The sequence below is a fragment of the Parasteatoda tepidariorum genome, chromosome X1 (genome assembly GCF_043381705.1).
Source record: "Parasteatoda tepidariorum isolate YZ-2023 chromosome X1, CAS_Ptep_4.0, whole genome shotgun sequence".
Taxonomy (NCBI): Eukaryota; Metazoa; Arthropoda; class Arachnida; order Araneae; family Theridiidae; genus Parasteatoda; species Parasteatoda tepidariorum.
In genome coordinates this window covers 38203378-38222461 of record NC_092214.1, presented here as the reverse complement: position 1 = coordinate 38222461, position 19084 = coordinate 38203378, and the positions used below count along the sequence as shown (strand labels likewise).

The 19084-nt window shown below is 30.9% G+C and overlaps 1 protein-coding gene across 2 annotated transcripts; it reads right to left on the bottom strand.

The window, feature by feature from the left end:
• Nucleotides 1-650: 650 nt before the first annotated feature.
• Nucleotides 651-17172, bottom strand: LOC107451055 (uncharacterized). Of its 2 annotated transcripts, none has more exons than XM_043046905.2 (10): nt 16734-17172; nt 15363-15415; nt 15192-15264; nt 14969-15122; nt 11899-12036; nt 8506-8644; nt 7937-8024; nt 6130-6167; nt 3088-3411; nt 651-2044 (listed from the first exon to the last, which is right to left on the bottom strand). In XM_043046905.2, exons 1-10 carry the CDS (start codon nt 17038-17040, stop codon nt 926-928), a joined length of 2433 nt encoding a protein of 810 aa, XP_042902839.1. In that variant the 5' UTR covers nt 17041-17172; the 3' UTR covers nt 651-925. The 2 variants fall into 2 exon arrangements, with proteins under 2 accessions (XP_042902839.1, XP_042902838.1); XM_043046904.2 differs by having other exon boundaries at nt 3088-3417; nt 16734-17121.
• Between the last annotated feature and the right edge of the window lie 1912 nt (nt 17173-19084).

Here is a 19084-nt window from a genome sequence, read left to right as displayed (position 1 = left end):
TGACACTTATTTGTCTTTGTGACAGTTTAATACTTGCTCCCAAAGTATCGCCGAAGCTACTTGAAAAACAATAGTTGTTGTACAGAGAAAATATTTTGGAAACTTGACAAAACCATCAAATGAAAAATTTTGCTTATTTTTACATGTTCATATATATATATTTCTACATTTGCTTAGTTTTATACCTTACTCCGAAACTTATTTTTATATGTATACACTGTGGTTAGAAACTTTTCTAGAATATTTGGACCCCCTAAATCTTGTCACCTGTTTTCATGTACTGTTGCTACAGAGCAGCATTTTACAAAAATACAAAAATTTTGTTATATGAAAGACATATTTTTATTTCGTCAATATGTATATTTATCTATGCAAAATATGAATACATAAAAATATTCATTTATATTTATGAAAAACTTTGTGTAACTTTATGTCTGAGTGTCTCTTTGGCATAGAATTGCCCTGATAATTGTAAGAATGTTTTCTCTTGTTTTATTGAACCAGTTTTAATTTTTAAATAAATCTTTCTAATTAAATTCAAATTGTCGGTTTGCCTTACATATTTACAGTTATGCAGAGTGCAATAAAATATTCTTCAGTATCTTCATTGTCAGAAAAGTATGTTAATGTCAAGTTAAAACAAATGAAAATATTTTTAAAAGTTTTTATTTTTATTTTTTAATAATTATATTCAGCTACAACTAATAAATATGTAAGACACTTATAGAACACTGATTGCGATATTTCATTTGTTCAACAAATGCTGTAATACCACGTTACATTTAAAAATCTCAAGATTACAAATTTCAAAAGTGAATTCACTAATTTAAAACTCATTGTAATATATTACCAAACACTCTGAACCTGAATTAGTCAAACTTTTGCACTATTATATGTAAGTAGCTACTTCATTGCTCATAATGTTTCAAGTTTCTTTTTCTGATAATTTCACCAAGTCTAATTGAATGAGTTGCATCATAAGAGGAAGATGCTGAACTTGCTCATAATTAAGGAGCTTTGCGAAACTTTGAATAGATGTTTGTGTAAAGTTACTTTCATTTCTTTCCCATTCGTGAAGTAGTGATTCATAAATCTTTTGGAATAAATCATGCCCGAAAATCAGCAGTAGTTTCGTTTTTAACCTTAAATAGTCACCATTGCTGTTAGATAGATCGACGCACCCACGGATTCTATTTTTCCACATCATATCAAGCAAGCACTGGTTGCATTGTGAATGATCACAATGAGTTTGGTTGCTTAAAATACTGTCGTGTGCAGTTTTCGCTTCTGGATGTTTCATACCTTCATGAAATTGTTCGCTGTTATTTGGTGAAAGTTCAAAAACACCTTTATCTTTATCGGTAGAGTCTGCTTCTTCGCTTGAGTATCCAAAGTCTATTTCATGAACAGATAGTGGGGAATCTAATTTGTTAGGTTTTGTGTTTTCGACGGAGTTGCTTTCTTCTTTGACAACGTATGTGATATTCATCTTACTCTTGCTACTGATACCTGGTTCTGAAATAGGAAATTTGTTTGGAGTTTTATTTGCAATAGTATTTGCAACAGTGGTACGTTGAAACACAAAGCGTTTTTCCCATTTCTTCTTCATCTCCTTCTCCTCAAATTTGTCTGTAATTTGGTTTTCATTAACCACAATGCCAGATGAAGTACCTCGGATGGCTGCAGAACGGGGCTTCGGTTCGTTTGCCTCAAATTCACATAGCATTTTGTTTTCAGTTGCAATAATGCCAGGTGGAGTAGCTTGGATGGATGCAGAGCGAGACTTTCTTTGATTTGTTTCAAATTTGTCTCTGGGTTCAGTGACAAAGGTAGCAGGAGAAACAGCTCGGGAGGAGAAAGAACGTTGCCTGCGGTAACTTTCCTCATATTTGTCTTGATATTCAGTGGCAATGGCGACAGGCGAATCAGCTAGAGTGGAGAAAGAACGTTGCCTGTTGTAACTTTCCTCATATTTGTCTTGATATTCAGTGACAACGACGGCAGATGGAATAACTCGAGTGGAGGTTGATTTCCGATCATTTTCCTGAAACAATAAAAAAAAGAAAACACTATAAATTGAATACTTTGTATTTAAGAATTATTTAAAGAAGCAGGACTTGTTTATTACATTTAGGGTAACTCGGTGCCATATGAAAGAAAATAAAAACCTTGGATAATGGGAATCATCGGTAATTTAAAGGAAGATTGTATCATCAAGAAATATCCTTTTTTATAAAATTGAATATTGGTTTTTTACTGGAAACATGAAATCCGAAATTAGCATTTAATTTGAAGTAAATAGTTTTCCTCAATATCAAATAAACATATAAATGGCTAGTTACGACGGTGTTTTCTTATTTCTTGCCACTGTTTTCGGCTAGCTGTCTGGTCTGTCAAAGAGCTTTATTAATTCTTAATAAAGATGGCTATGTGCGTGGGTATATGAGTATTTTAAAATCTCGGAAAAAATCTTGATAGATGAAAGTTAAATAAGGCATCCCAATATACCTATCATGTGGCCAAAATTAAAGTGCCATTTTATATTTTTTCAGATAAGCTAGTAACTAAAACTATATATAGCTTGTCTAAAGAACTTCCCTTATCATTCATCTGGTGCAGTGGTGGTGGTGACTGATTGCTGGGTTTAACTCTTTCAAGAACTGGACAATATTTAAGACAGTTTTATGCTCGGGTTGGAGAGATTAAGAGCACTGATGGCCTCAGATTTCATGGTGAAAGGAGTTCCTTCTTTAGACAAACTACTTCTATCCTAATTACGGCAGGAAAAAAGTTTATATAGTTTCTCTATAGTAAGAACTCTCCCACCCCCACAATACAAAATCAATGGCCGCCTGCTGCTATGGAAACAAGAATAGCGCATTTCAGGAAGAGGAGCTTCGATGATTAATTTCTTTGAATAGGAAGTTTACCAGATTGGCCGACTCAATCGCTAGTAGGAGACTTATAAAAATCTGATTAAGAAACTTTAAGATTAGCATGGATATTTCTTTTACTTAAAATGATGCTCTTTACCCATCGGGTTGCAATTTTTAAAGTACAAAAGAAAAATATTGAACATATACTGACATTAAGGGTTGTTTCATCTCCGATAATGCCAGGTGGAGTAGCTCGAATAGATGTAGAACGGGGCTTCCTTTCATTTGCTTCAAATTGGTTTCTGTTTTCAGTGACAAAGGTGGCAGGAGAAACAGCTCGAGTGGAGAAAGAACGCTGCTTCCGGTCACTTTCCGCATATTTGCCTCGATATTCTGGGACAATGGCGGCGAGAGAAACAGCTCGAGTGGAGGAAGAACGTTGCTTCCGATCACTTTCTTCATATTTGTCTTGATATTCAGTGACAACGACGGCAGGTGGAATAACTCGAGTGGCGGTTGGCTTCCGTTCATTTTCCTGAATCAATAATAAAAAAAAGAAAACTATAAATTGAACATGTGTATCTTTTAAGAATTCTTTGAAAAGGCAGGCCTTCTTCATTATATTTGGGGTAAGACGGCGTCTTATAAAAGATAAGGACCTTGGACTAATATGAATTATTGGTAACTTCAAGGAATATTTTGTATCAAAAAATATCCTTTTTCATGAAATAGAATATAGGTTTTGCTTACTGGAAATATGAAGTTAGAAATTAACATTTAATTTAACGATATCCTCAATTTAAAAATAAATAGGCAGTTACGACAGATTTTTCTCATTTCTTGCCTCAGTCTTTGGCTTGCCGTCTGGTCTATCAAAGGGCTTTATTAACTCTTAATAAAGATGGGCAGCGTGAGTATTTTAAAATCTCGGAAAAAATCTTGATAGATTAAAATTAAATAAGTCATCCCAATATATCTATTATGTGGCCAAAATTAAAGTGATATTTTATATTTTTTTCAGAAAAGATAGTAGAAGCGATCTGAAGTCTGTCTAAAGAAAGAACTTACCTCACCATTCATCTGGAGCAGTGGTGGTGACTATTATGATTACTAGGTTTAACTATTTCAAGAACTGGACAATATTGAAGACTGGCTATATATAGAGAGGGCTGGCTTTGTGGTACTTCTACTCTACTCTAATAACAGGAAAAAAAGTTTTTATGGTTTGTCTTTAGAAAGAGATTACCCCACCACAAAGTAAATAGGCCGTCTGCTGTTATGGAAACAAGAATAGCGCATTCCAGGGAGGGCTGCTTCGACGATTGACTATATAGGAAGTTTACCAGATTTGCCAACTCACCCGCCTGTTGGAGACTTACTTAAGTCTGATTCAAGAACTTTAAGATTCGCATGGATATTTCTTTACTTAAAATTATGCTCTTTGCCCAATAGGTTACTATTTTTTAAGTGCAAAAAAGGAACAAATATTGAACATATACTGAAAATTAAGGGCAATGCCGGTTTCTTTTTTTTGTTACTTTTTAATTTTAAGCTAGTTTTTCACTATTTACGCTATTTATTATGAATGATTGATTTTTCGGGTAGAATTCCCAGAATGTTGATTTTCAGACAGTATAATTTCTAAACTTACACATCTTCGTAAAACATTTTTTTTTATTCGCTAAATTTTCTGGTAAAAGTGAAATACTTAAGTTTATTAACTTTAATTTTAAAAGGTAATAAAAGTTTTGCTACAGTAAGAAAAAAACAATTCAAGTTATCTATTCCGGAGAGATTTAACCCATTCATTAGAATTTATTATTTTTTGTTCATGTTGATGTTGTATACTCTTATGTGTACAGATTTTAATCCATATTATTTAGTTTATGTAACCTATTTAACTAATACAAATGTTAACTTTCCATCTTTTTTTCCTCCTTTAAAGATTTTTTTTTTAGCGGGGGAGGAAAGTTTTTGTTTTATTTATATTTCTTGTCGTAAATAGTGTGTAAAATAAATAATAATTAAATTGAATAAATTAAATAGGTACTAAGTTGTAACTCGTTTTATTTATTATTACTTTTACTATCTTTTTATTAATTTTTTTATTCAGTTTTTTTCTTCAGCGGAAAGCAAGTCACCGCAACTAGGATGAAGTCTATAACTATCAAGATAATTTTGATCAACACTCAAACCTAATAACTTCTAATTTTTTTTTAAAATTACGTTTTCTTTTTTTTATTTTAATGTAGCCTGTGTTATTTGTTTAAATGTTTTTTCACCATTTACTAAAAGGTATTTATATAAGTATTTTTATTAGCAAATTTTTCTTTTACTTTATCTTTCCTTCTTAAAAATCAATTTACAATGCACAGGATATTTAAAGATGAGTTATTTATTAATAAAATATGTACATAACTGCTTTAAGCAACTTTATAAAATTTCCAAACTGAATAATTGTTTTTCTATTTATCAACATCATTCATTATTCAAAGAAATTCAAAAGGCATTTAGTAAATTGGAAACGCATCTTTGAAAATTAAATTTAAAAAAAGAATGAAAAATAGAAAAACTTAGAAAAAATTTTTTTTCGTTGAAAAACTCTTCCGAAACACAAACTTTTGAAAAAGCAAAAAGATAAAATAAAATAAAAACTGAATCAAGAGCTTTAAACAATGTTTCAGATGCGAATGCTAATTTCTCTTCGCTCTAGGGCTAACACCAATATAATAAACCGAATTAAAAAAAACTCTCTCGCCGATCCGACCCCAAACCCTTACTTGGAATAGTCATACCTCGTAACCATAGTCACCGCCACGGCTCCAGACGAATGGCTAGGGGAGTTCTTGCTTTCGACAAACTGTGATTTATGCGTGGAGTGATTATAAATTTTAGTGAACATATTAAGTTTTCAAATCGCATTTTTCTTAGATTGTTTAGAAAAATTCATATAATAAATAGCTGACACGGAGGAATAAAAAAGCATTTTTGTTTTTTAAATTAATCCGGTTAATATAAAATTTATGTAACAAATAATTCATCATTATGATATATGAGGTATTGACAATCTAAAAACTTCAAGTCCTGTAAAAAAAGTAAATTTATAATTTAATAGGTATAAGAAAAACATGATACAACAATAAAAATTATTTATCCCCCTATGTTTACTAGTTACTAGTAACTGTTTAAGTTTACTAGTAGAGAAATGCATCACAAATTGCATGCATGCATATGAAAGAAATTTTATACTTACTGCTGTTTTTACTGAACATTTGGGAATCTTTGAATTATCTGTAAAAATTAAAGATAAATGCTATAAGTAGAAGTTAATACTCTAAAAAGTTCAAATTTAAAAACGCAACATACTTTTATAAAATTTTATTTGGGGACATAAAAATTTCAAGTAATTTTTCATAACTATGCGAATTAAATTATTCTGCAGGAATATAAAATAGAGTACATACACTAGGGGTAAAATGACTTTTAGTATGAAATATAGGATGTTCATTGGTAATTTATTTTTATTGAAAATCTTTCGGGATTTTATTGTTTTAAATTTATACTGCTGTTTTACTTTTGTTTTTAATTTATTTTATTTCGATTGATCTACAAAAGGGAAGTAATTATTTTTCAAAACCGTTCGAAACAAAGTTAAATGCATAACAATCTGTTTCGCGATTGCTTTTTATGCGAATTTCACTTTTTCGTGCTTCGTCATGTTTTTTGAACTGTTTAAGCGAATCAAAAAGTTTCGCTTATAACTCTAAGACTCGTTTACAAAAGATAGTTTTCGTGTAAAAGATTTATTCTATATTTTTATAAAATTGTTTAATGGTGGACGAAAATGTTTGAATTATACGGTTTGCAAATTTTTACTTAATTTTTAACTATGCAGCTTTAAGAGACAAAATTAAAAGTCAGAAAGCTATTGGCCGAATAATGTTATAGCCTAAATTTGAGTAAGTAATTTTGAATTTTCATTTTTCAACTGCTTTCGTTCAAGATTCGTAATTTATCATTTAAAACGACATGGTTGAAAATTGTGCTAAAATTTGGACACCTTTAAATTGAAAACATTTTCAATCATTAAGTCAAGATAAAAATTATTAATTAACAAACTGATGATCAACATTTTGAACCCTTAAGAAAAGCACTTAATATTTGAAAAGCCAATCTTTAGACAGGCACACTAATTTTGAAACTGAAATTACTCTATTTTGCATGAAACAATTTGATATTTATGATATAATAATTAACGATAATTATAACACAAAATTTAAGAAACATGATCACGCAAAATTTAAGTTTAGAAAAATCTGAAATATTCCAGTTTTAACAAAAATGTTGGATTATGTTTTGTTATCTAGCAAATGTATCTATGGTTAAATTAAGCATATAATTGTGAAATGTCTGAAATATTTTACAGCTTTAAGATAATGAAGGAAAAAACCCCAAAACACTTTAAAATCTTAATTTTTACATAATTTAAATAGTAGACACAGAGGAACAATATCTTCAAGTTAGTAAGTACTTGTACTTAACATATTTTGAAGATTCAGAATATGAATTCGTGGGAAAATGTATGCTTATTCAATATAAGTATGTTTTTGTGCCCGATTTCGTAAGTTAGCTGATAGTTAGTAACATAATGAGGTTTCTAAAACCATTAAGATGGAAAATATAACGAATCTTTCTATCAGATAGTAAAAACGATTCATTTTAGTTTTGATCCACACAATTTAATGATGCAAAAGCCAAATTTTGCTATACTGAGCAAAAGTAAAAGTCTTAATTTAAACTAGAACAGAAAAAAAAGCAGAAAATGTATCGTGGTCTTGACCATATTTATCTAACCATAACAGTTAAAGCAATACAGCAAACTTTATAAATAATACTTAATGAAGTTTGAGATATATTAAAATCAAACTATTTGACTGAGCTAACAATTTAGCTATAATACTTCGTCGAAAGAAAGACGAACAAAGCATTTACATATTTTACAGCGTTACCTTCTTTTAAAACATGAAAAGTACTACAAACTAAAGATTCACACAATTTACTTGAATTTAAAACTGATGCACTTCTTTTCACGCTATCCTTTGGATTGCTGCTATAGGCCATTCTAGTGACATGACGACTTGGAATTTCCTATTTAAAAAGATAAAATTTAGAATTATTATTAAGAAGTAATATCATTAGCAGAATTGTAACTCCTTTGGTGAGTTCCTACTATCTGATAATATTGGGTAACCGAAATTAATAAAGAAATAATAGAATAGAATAATGTTCGGCGCCCTAATATGCTGTCTGAGAGTGAGATCTTAAGATAGAAATGAAGAAAGTTACACATATACCATTTATAGATTTACTTTTAATTTAAGTCTATGTTGGATTTAAAGTTTCCATTGGGAAACTCAATTTAACAATGATAGCAGTTCATATAAAAAGCATAACTAAGATATTTTTCTTAGACTTAATTTGCACACACATATTTTGTAGAATTCACAATATTTCAAAAAGAATATATCAGATATTTTAACTTTGATCTTGAAAGAAAATGTAATTTTGGGCGTCATTTTTTGTGATTATCTTATAATAAACCCTTAAATGTTATATTAAAGATACTTACGTTTGTGCTCTGGACAAAACCTGAAAGAATGCTCCTCAAAGACGGATTAGCCAAGATTTCATCTGTTGATGGTCTTTGATCAGGATTTAAACTTAACAAATCATCCACTAATTGATTTATTAAACCAGATTTCATCCAACTAAAGTTTAAAATTAAGCATTTTAAAATATTGTCAAAATCATCTCGAATAGGCATTTTTTTGTGTGATATATTGACTAGATTATTCAAAATAACTTAAAAAATCAGTCCTTTTTATTTAGTGAAGTCATTTATTAGAATAGGAATTCATAATCACTTTCCTTTATATACATATATAGCATAATAAATACAAAAACACAAAGAAAATTAAGAAAAACACTATTGTACACTATTCCTCACACTATTGTATTGATATATTTTGCTTTGGCTATATTGATACAATAATAGAAAGCACTCTTTTTTGCTGATATAATCGTGTGAGCTGATGAAAAGTTTATATCTTTTATTTTCCGGATTTTTTTAAAATTCTTTGTCCTTTTTTTCGGGATTTTTTCTCTCTCCGGTTTTTGGTATTTTTATTATTTTTTCTCCTCTTTTTCATTGTACTGTAATTTTCCCCTCGTGTGTGTATACATATTATACATAACTATGCATCGTAAATGACCTTTTTATTTAGGACACAGCTCAAAATGTGAAGTTAATATGATATTAACCTTGTGAACATGTGTTTAAAGAATATATAGCTGAAAACGGGTGTTTAAGAAAATGGACATTTGTCAAAATGGGTATTTGAGAAAATCAACATAACATTTGATTCAGATTCTCAAACTTTTGTAATGAAAATTGTTCTTTTTTCAAGAATAAAATAAACGGAGACAAATTCGTAATGTTATATCGTCCATTTGACAAAATTTTGTATACTTTTTCAAATTTGTCTTTTTTGAAAAAGAAAAGAAAATTAAAGTTAACAGTTGTTATTACTCAGTTTTCACGGATCCTTCAAATTTATACAGTGGTATTAAACTTAATCTGCACGAATTTGGATTTTTAAAAAAATACTCCATCGTATAGTATTCTGAATACAAATAGATTTCCTCTTAAGTTACTTTTGTAATATACCTAGTCAATCCGACTCAAAGTTTAGGACTTTTCTCCGTAATGATTATGCTTTTTGTTCAAAAAAATTAGGAAAGTATGTACGAAATTGTTAGTTTCGTCGTTAAATTAAGGTTGAACTTCGAAAAGGCGTAGTTTGTACTGTGTCAATTGTCTTAATCATCCTTTTTAAACGGTATCCATTTTATCCAACATACAATTTGAGCTGTCAGAATAAACAGCTTACCGATGATGTATTAAAGTTTGCAGACTAATCCAATGTTTCTTATTATCTAGTTAAGGATTTGTCACGCGCTGATAAATTTTTATTTTCTTGCTTTTTATTAACTTGCAATCCCTAACGTGCTGAAAATAAGTTTCATTAATTTTAGAAGATACAATAAATTATCAAGTTATAAAAATTTAAAAGAAATGAAATAATAAATTGAATAGGTGGCTCAGTTCATTTTCAAAAAAGATTTACTATTAAGAAGACTAATCTTTTGTGATAAAATTATGAATAAGCAAAAACGCTTAAATCAGTATGCAGTAAAATTTATCAAAGCACACAAGTTGCGTTGCTACATATGATATATCTTTATCAGTAGGTTTATCCTACTTCAATGGCTGCAGCGTTAAAAATATATTTGATAGGAATCGACAAATTTTAGGTCAACTGATGAGAAAAAAGTAAACAAATTAGGTAAAAAAAATACAAAAAGGAATAAAATTAACAGCTAAAACATTAAAAATTTAGTGATATTTGATAAGCATAATACAATCGTAACATTTTAACACTTATTTTTTCCTTCTTTTTAAAAGTTATTTCCAAGTTATTTGTATAAGATAATTCTATAACATTAGATAAAACTTTGCTACATAATAAATAACGAAATTTCTCCCTGGGATGCTTTATGAAAGCGACATACGACAAAATGAAGACGACATCGGAATTTTTATGAAGTCGTTATTATGAAGACTAGTGATCAGAGCTGACTCACGCACTACAAGTGACAAAACTATTTTTGAGAATAGTAAGCGTGAAAAAATACACTAGTTTGTCACGATTTATGGCAACTATTTTTAATGTTATTTTAAAGAAACAAGGTTAAAATGCGATATTTCAAGAATTATTGGTACAAACGGAAACACGAGACGGTCTGTTTGGCCTAATCAATAGATCTCTTTTAGATCTATTGATTAGATTTATTCATCAATATGAAATTAATTTATCAATTCTCTCATCCATGCCCTCAAACGCAAATTTACTTTCCTAATTAAAATTAAAAATACTTCATACACATTACTTCAATGACGAGGAGCATGAAATAAAAAAGCCTTAACCACTTAACAGTCAAAAATAATTGATAACTTTCTGGCATTTCTTAAATTAAATTTTCTGTCATAAAAAATTGAAGGTTGGAAGGAAAACTCGTAAAAATATAGTTTAAAATAATTAATTGCTCGGGTGTAGACGAAAACATTTCTTTATGGTTTACCAGGCTTAAATATTTTAATATATTATTCAAAACTATTATTTTACAAATTATTTCTATTAAACTGTACTTTTTTGATTTTGAATTAAGTGTAAATCTTCCATGAAAATGACTCCAAAAAGTGGCCTTTTAAAAGTAATTTGTAATGACTACATTAAAAATATAGTCGTGAACTGAAAATAAATTTTTTTCAGCCTCTGGCACAATTTTTTTTTTTTACACTTATTCAATGTGTGAACACTATTCAATGACGAATATTAGTTCGCTAGTAAAATAAATAATATTTGTTGTATCAAATAAATAATGGTGAACCAAGGATTCAAACATCCAATACCTCTGTGATCTAAAAAAGAAATCTTGAATAGTTTTAACACTAGAAAGACAAACTTAGTATATACCTATAATGCCCAAAAGCAGTCAAAATGACTGCATTGTGAAAGAATAACTAATGTGTAAAAAGAAATTTGTTTAATTCTTAATGTTTTTTATATTATTTATAGTTATATAACAGTTATACATTATTTACAATTATGTAAGTCAGTAGAAAATATAAACAAAAAAAAATTTACTTCACTTAAAAAAAAAAAAAAAAATTAGGTATATTATTTGTACATTTTTTGCAAACGAAAAAGCAGTCAAAATGACTTCCTTGGGAATCCTTGGCAATCTAGTGTTAAGTGCGAGATGCATATGTGTATTCTTGTTTTTATTATAGCCTTCTGAAACAATAGAGAAGATTATAAACCTTTCTATATGCTAGACAACTACCATGTTCAGCTTTAAATAAATGTTAAAAAATGCAAGAAGCAATTTTCTTACTTACGTGGGAAACGGTTGTCGGCTTCCTTCTAAAATAACACTCACTAGTTGCGGTAAAGACACTGCTTTGAAGGGTCGTTCAAGTGCAGAAATCTCAAATAAAACACATCCTAGTGCCCACATATCACTTTTTGTATTATATCTAGGTTTTAATTAAAGATAAACAAGTAAAGCATATAAATTTAGTCATATTATATATATATATATATATANTTCTCTAATATTGGATATATATATATATATATATATATATATATTTGGATCAATAGTTTCGGAGCCACACAGGAGGAAGTTAGTATTTTTTCTTTTGATATATAGGGTGTCCCGTAAATGTTGCGACTAGAGAAAGTGGGGCAAATCATAAGGATTAAAAATTACCTAGGAAATCATGACCGGAAGTGTCATCTTACGCTGCTAGAGGTGCTTTGGACAAGTTGTTCGTGTGCCTTTGAACTTGCACTGTTATTTTTTTAAAGTTTTTTAATTTCATGTTACTATTTATTTCATAACTGTCGCTGAACAGCAGACCCAATAGTGGGTTTACGACTACTAATATTCAACACCGCAGCCTTGTAATTTTGAACCAAATCCAGCTGGAAAGAGAACTCCTGGATCAAGTATTGGGAGAAAAATGCCTGCGTGGTGGACTTTTTCGAAGGAACTAACCTGCATTTGCGTTACATGGAGAGGAAAACCATGAAAATATCCTACGGTTAGCCTGGTGGCAAGGGGACTCTGATCCATGATCCGTCTACCACTGAGGATATTTCACGCCAGCACTGTGGTCGGTGCAAGCCGGATACGGATTCGTATCAATTGGCCATCACTGGGATTCGAACCCGGTTCACCTCATTGTAAGGCGAACGCTCTACGTCCTGAGCCATCACGACTCTTATTTTACTATTTTATTTCATAGGCGTCGTTGAACAGCCGAATCAAATTTGGGTTACGACTACTATTGAAAAACTAGACTACTTCTATTCCAGATAATATTTATTACGAAACTCCTGGATGACTACCCCCAGAGGTATGATTCGTTATGGGAACATGGAGGACTTTGTGACTCAACATATTTAGCGTGCATCAGCCACCATTTACTTCGTCCGGTGGGGATCGAATTTACGAAATCTTGGACATGGGCCCAGTGACCTACCAACCTGGCTATCCAGGCTATTACTATTATTTTATATCTTATTTTATATCCGCCGCTGAACAGCTGACCCCAAGTTTTCGATTTACGACTACTGATATTCAACTCCGTAGCCTTGTTATTTTGAACCAATCCAGAAGCCAAGGAAACTCCTGGATCAGTACCCCCAGAGGTGTTAATTTGTTATGAGAACATGGAGAACTTTGCGACTCGACAGATTCAACGAGCATCAGTCACCATTTACTACACGGGGAGTCTTCGGCAGGCGGGGATCGAACCCACAAACTGTTGGATATGCCCCCAGTGCCCTACCAACCAGGCTATCCCGGCCTAGGCTATTACTATTAGTTATTGTCGAGAGTTCCATTAAAACAGGCTCAGAAATACTGTTTTATCGTAATTTAATGATTAGGCGAACTAGTCCAATTAGTCGCCAAATCATTAAATTACGATAAATAGCAATACTGTACCTATTTGAAAGCAGTTTTTGATAATTAAAGGAAAACAAAAAATGAAGATAAATAAAAGTACCTGATGTTCAAGTGCTCACGATGTCATAACAGGAAAGCGCCAATAGCGGCGTACGATAACATTTCTGGTCATGATTCTCTAGGTAATTCTTAATCCTTATGATATGCCCTATTTCCCCTAGAAGTTTGTGCAACATCGAACATTTAAGGGAGACCCTGTGTGTGTGTCTTTAATATATATATATATACACTCGTGCAACGTACTTCAGAGAGAATAATGTTACAGCTTAAAAAACATTTCATTATTACATTTCACACTAATTAAATTAAAGTGTATTTACCTTATGAAATTAAAGCCAAATAGTTCCAAAAAAGCAATCAAACCAGTTTCGTTGTTTATTACTCCCACATTCCTATGGCATATTTTATTAGACTTCGATGCTGTTTTTGTATTTCTTCGATGAATAATTATGTGTCTCCCAATGTGTAAAATTTTCTTTTAAAAATTTGCTGATAAGGATTTGAAAAATACATAATAGTGAGACTTAATAGAACTCCCTGGACGCGTAACCTTTGGCTAGGATGCGAAATTAACCTGGAGGTTATCCACAAATCACAGCTTCGAATGCACCTGGCTGAAATCAACAAACCCCAATTTCGTATAAAAAGAGATGGAAGTTTCACCCGACAGATTGCCAAAAGTCATAAATTCGAAAATAAAATTAGAGAAAAAACCAACTGGAAATTGAATGAAATAAAATAATCAAAATTCTTAGAAAATTTAGAAGAAAATCAACTGATCATGTGATGCAAGCCTAAATCTAAATTTATATAAGTTATGACAAGTTTACATAACACCGTCAAAAATATAATAAATTTATGTTAATAATTATAAAAAATTTATGTTTATATGGATTTCAAAATTGCTAGGATAAACTAAATCTTTTTGGAGAAATATATCTATTTTTTCCTGCTGTTTTAGTGAGCGATTATGTGCAAAAGAACAAATTACCTTTATGAAGTAATCATACGTGGGTCTCCTCTGATTAGGTTATGTTCTTTGTAAATTTTAAATTTGCTTTTTTTAGTAGTAATGCAGCATATTCCACAAGAATCTGTATTTTATTGATCATATCTACCATGCGTACAGTAGAGGGTAAAGTTTATTTACATATGCGCATATACTTGTAATGTTCAACACATTAATATTTCATAGAAATGAAACTAATAATACAATTGGAAGTTTATATTTGTGTGCGGTGATGAAATTGATATTTTGAAAATTAAACTTAACTCCGGTTTTAAAAAATGCTTCTTCAAAAGACGTAAAAAAAATAAGGAAATTAAACTTTGCATTTCGCAATAAAACTAATTCCGGGGCTCATACAAATCTGAATTTAGAGTATACAACGTCTTAATTCTAATATACGAGTTAAAAACTTAAAAAAGGATACGGCTTTCTCATTATTATTTCTGGAGAAAGATAATATGGCGTTCCAATAGCAGTTTTTGCAAAATCTTTTGAATCGTTCAACAATCTGGATACACCAAAGTCACCAATTTTAATTGTATGGTTTCCACTTAAAAATATATTTTGAGTTTTCAAATCTGAAAAGTTAAAAAAATTAAGAGTCATTAAAAGAAAATAAGATGTTGAATTTAATGCTGGATGTTTACCTCTGTGTAAGATGTTCAGAGAGTGAATGTACTGCAAAGCCTGGCTGATTTGAATGAACCAAGATATGGTTTGCTAAAAATTTTGAAAACAGTTAAAAATAATAAGGACCTTCGTTAAAAATAATAAAGAAAAAATAATTCGTTAAAACAATTAGAAAAAAAAATGCTTACGTATTCACTAAAAGGTACGCCCTTTTGTTTCTCTATGGCCGCGGCAAGGTCACCTGGAATTTAAATTTTAAATAACAGTGAAAGCTATGTATTGAAGCACTTATTAGCAAATATCATCAAGATTTAATTGTTAATGTACATTTTTAATAAAAGAAATATAACTAACATTTAATAAATATTATTTAATGAAAAATAAATTCAGCGAAACTTAATTGCAGCTTTACGGTTAATTATGGAATCATTAATTTTTTATTTATTTAAAATTAAATTATTTTTTTAGATGAAGTGAAAATTTTCCTTCAACCCTTTTCTCTGAAAACCAGAAACGAAAACTTTTCCAAGGATTTTTTTGTTTTTTTTTCTTCTTATTTTAGAAAGCTTATAAATGGTTTACAGAATTACAATGAAACTCAAATGCCCCGAAACAAGCTTCCTAAAACTGGAAGAAATACAGAAAATACCTACAAAATAGCTTTCTAATTCTATTTTATAAACAATGTTGAACCATATTATATTAGATTTATTGCTTTCTAGTGTTCCTTCACCTGGTAATTTTCGATTCCTTCGCCTGGTAATTTTCGATTCCTTTGCCTGGTAATTTTCGATTCCTTCGCCTGGTAATTTTCGATTCCTTCGCCTGGTAATTTTCAATTCCTTCACCTTATAATTTTAAATTCCTTTGCCCTTGTAATTTATTAATCAACTTAAAGCCAAAGAATATAAAGCCGATCATGTAATGGGACAAATTTGCTTCCAAAGAAAAATTAGTGTAAAACTAACGAACATTTGCTTTACCGGGAAACAGAATGAATGAAAGTTTTCATAAAGAATCCAACTGCAAGGGCTACCCATAGAATCAAAATCTACATTACTTTAGATTTTGGCAGGATTTTAGAAGTTTCTAAGTTTTTCAAAGAAAGTTTTTAGACAGGATTGTTTTCCAGTAATTTTTCCTTTCATTTTGGTATTCATTAAATGGTATACATAAATGATACTAAAAAAATTAAAATCTCGTTATTAATTAGTTACAATAAACTATACTTTGGCTTATCACTAACTTCAGATTTTCTACATTTAGAAACTTGATGACATCAGATTTTTAACATTCCAATTAAAATTAAACAACTTGAATTAAAACATTTTATATTTTTGCTCTTAAAGGAAAAGTGTTTACTAAGTAGGAAAACAACCTTCCCCGATTTACAATTTTCAGGAAAACATTTTGAAGAATTATTTTCATTGAAAAATTCAGATCATTGAAAAATATTAAAAATTCAAATAAACTTGCTCTTCAAAACAATTACTATAAAAATTGGCATTGTTATAATTGCAAGCTAATACGAAAATTCTATAAACAAAATTATATCTTACCTGAATCAGCATAATCCATAATTATTGATAATTTCCCACTAGTGTGGTCAATTGCAGAGTCTCTGTATCCGATAATATGTCGATGTTTTAATGTAGCTAACATACTGACTTCATTAAAAGCACGTTGTTTCTCAACAGAAGTTAATGAGTTCATGTTGACTTCTTTTAAGACATAAGAAGTCTTATTTTGTTTTACCAAATAACATGTACCGTAGGAACCATTTCCTAACAAAGCTACTTTTCGGTATTTACTAATAACTGGTTCGTTATAAGATGTATCCATTGTTGTAGTTTGGCATGCAATCATGAAAAATCATATTACAATTATTTTACAAACAGATTCGTTCCACAGTGGATTGATCATAAGGACACGGTTTCGATTAGAACACTAAGATAAGCATTACAGGCTGCGATCAGTGAGTAGGCGAGTGTCTACTCTGATCAGCGTGAGAAGGGTGTTGTATTTTATTTATTTATTTATTGTTACAGCATAAATTTGCAGGCTTGTGTGCTCAGTTAGACACATAGAAGAACAGATAGCACACTACAAAAAATGACAGCACGAAGACCCATCCAGGGTAACAGCGGGATTTGAACCTGCTGCCTCCACACTTTGCATTACGTTTGGCGGGTGATACCGCTCTGCCAGTGCGGTATCAGTTCTCATTAAACTGTGCAACCGCAAAGTACTTGAAGGAACTTGTGAAGGACATCGGCTACCGAATCGTGGGAGCCATACCCTCTGCAAAGGATCAAAATGTCTTCGGATCATCCTGAGGAATGTTTACCAGACCATAGCCCATGGTGAAACCGGGCTGGCTCAGGGAATAAAGCACTCGGTTTAAGGTGACCCGGATTCAAATCCCAGCAATGGTTGGTCGAAACGAATTCCGCAATCGACTCGCCCCGACCATTGTGCTAACGTAAAATATTCTCAGTGGTAGACGGATGATGGGTTAGAATCCCCTGAGAGAGAATCCCCGTTAGGACACTCAAGAGTGGCGCCCTCTCCCTTTCACTCAATCTTTTGCATTCAATTCTCTAATCTCCCTCTCTCACGGTTAACCTGACAGCACATTGCAGGTTTTTCTTCTTCCTGTAACGCAAATGCGGATTAGTTTCATCAAAAAGACCTCCACGAAGGCAAATTCCGGCTCAATACTTGATCCAGGATTTCTTTTGTCTTCCTGATTGGATTTAGAATTAGAAGGATACGGAGTTGAGTATTGGTAGTCGTTAACTCAAAATTGGGTCGGTAGTTCAATGACGGTTATAAAATAAAATAAAATAAAATAACCCATTGTGAAGCACTAGTACTACTATTACAAAGTACTACTACAACTACAACAAAGTAGAACACCGAAGGCATGCATCACTTTTGGACATTGACAGAGAAGGTCACAAGTTTGTGCCATATAATCACCAAGGAACCTTTACTTCTGCAAAGGACTTACAAGGTTTTTATTGAACAAATAGTAAAAAGACTACTCAGTTGAAGGATAAAATATAGGCTTTCTCGCAATGCATGATTTGATAACGAAATAATTTCTATTTCTATTAAGTGATCTCAAAGTTTTCGTTAACAGCAAAATTTGCTTAGAAGCCGAAATTGTAATAGAAGTAATTACAGAAGCTTACATCGACTGCAAAATAATTGAGATGTCAGTTATTTGCAACAATCTAGTTGCTATTTAAATGAGAATCGTAAATGAGAATTATTTAACCTAAAACTCCGACTTACGACAGAGTTACGATAAGTGTCTGATGTGTATCAGCGCTTACAAGCAAAAATTTTAAAAGCACTAATTGCAATATAATTGCCATCTGAATAACTTTTGATGGTCTAGCAGTTATTTGCTGAGAATCTCGTGACTTTTCTTTATACGCTAAGATAACCAATAAACTGGAGTCTTAGAATGCGACAGAGTATATAGCAGGGTTCAAGTCTTGAAGTCACGTGGGTCCAAGCGAAATTCATAAAAACCCTAAAAGTAAAAGTCTTTTAAAATTGCAGAATGATTGATATCACAGTAGTCTGCAATAGTCGAAAAGTTATTTAAAGGATAGTATCCACAGAGAACTTACTTGAAAATAAAGTCACAGGGGAAGAAATTTAAAAAATAGTTGTAAAATTTTCATTCGGATATTTGAAAACTAGCAGTTTTATTTTGCCATTTCAATATTTTGAGAATAGAAATCCGTCACAGTTTGTTAAACCCTACCTAGTTAAAAAAAAAAAATTCTTTTTTATATATTTTTAACTTTTGCCAGGGCTTTTGTTAGAAAAATATTGTTTATTATGTAACTTAAAGACAATATTTTTGATTTTTATTTTATTAATTTATATTATA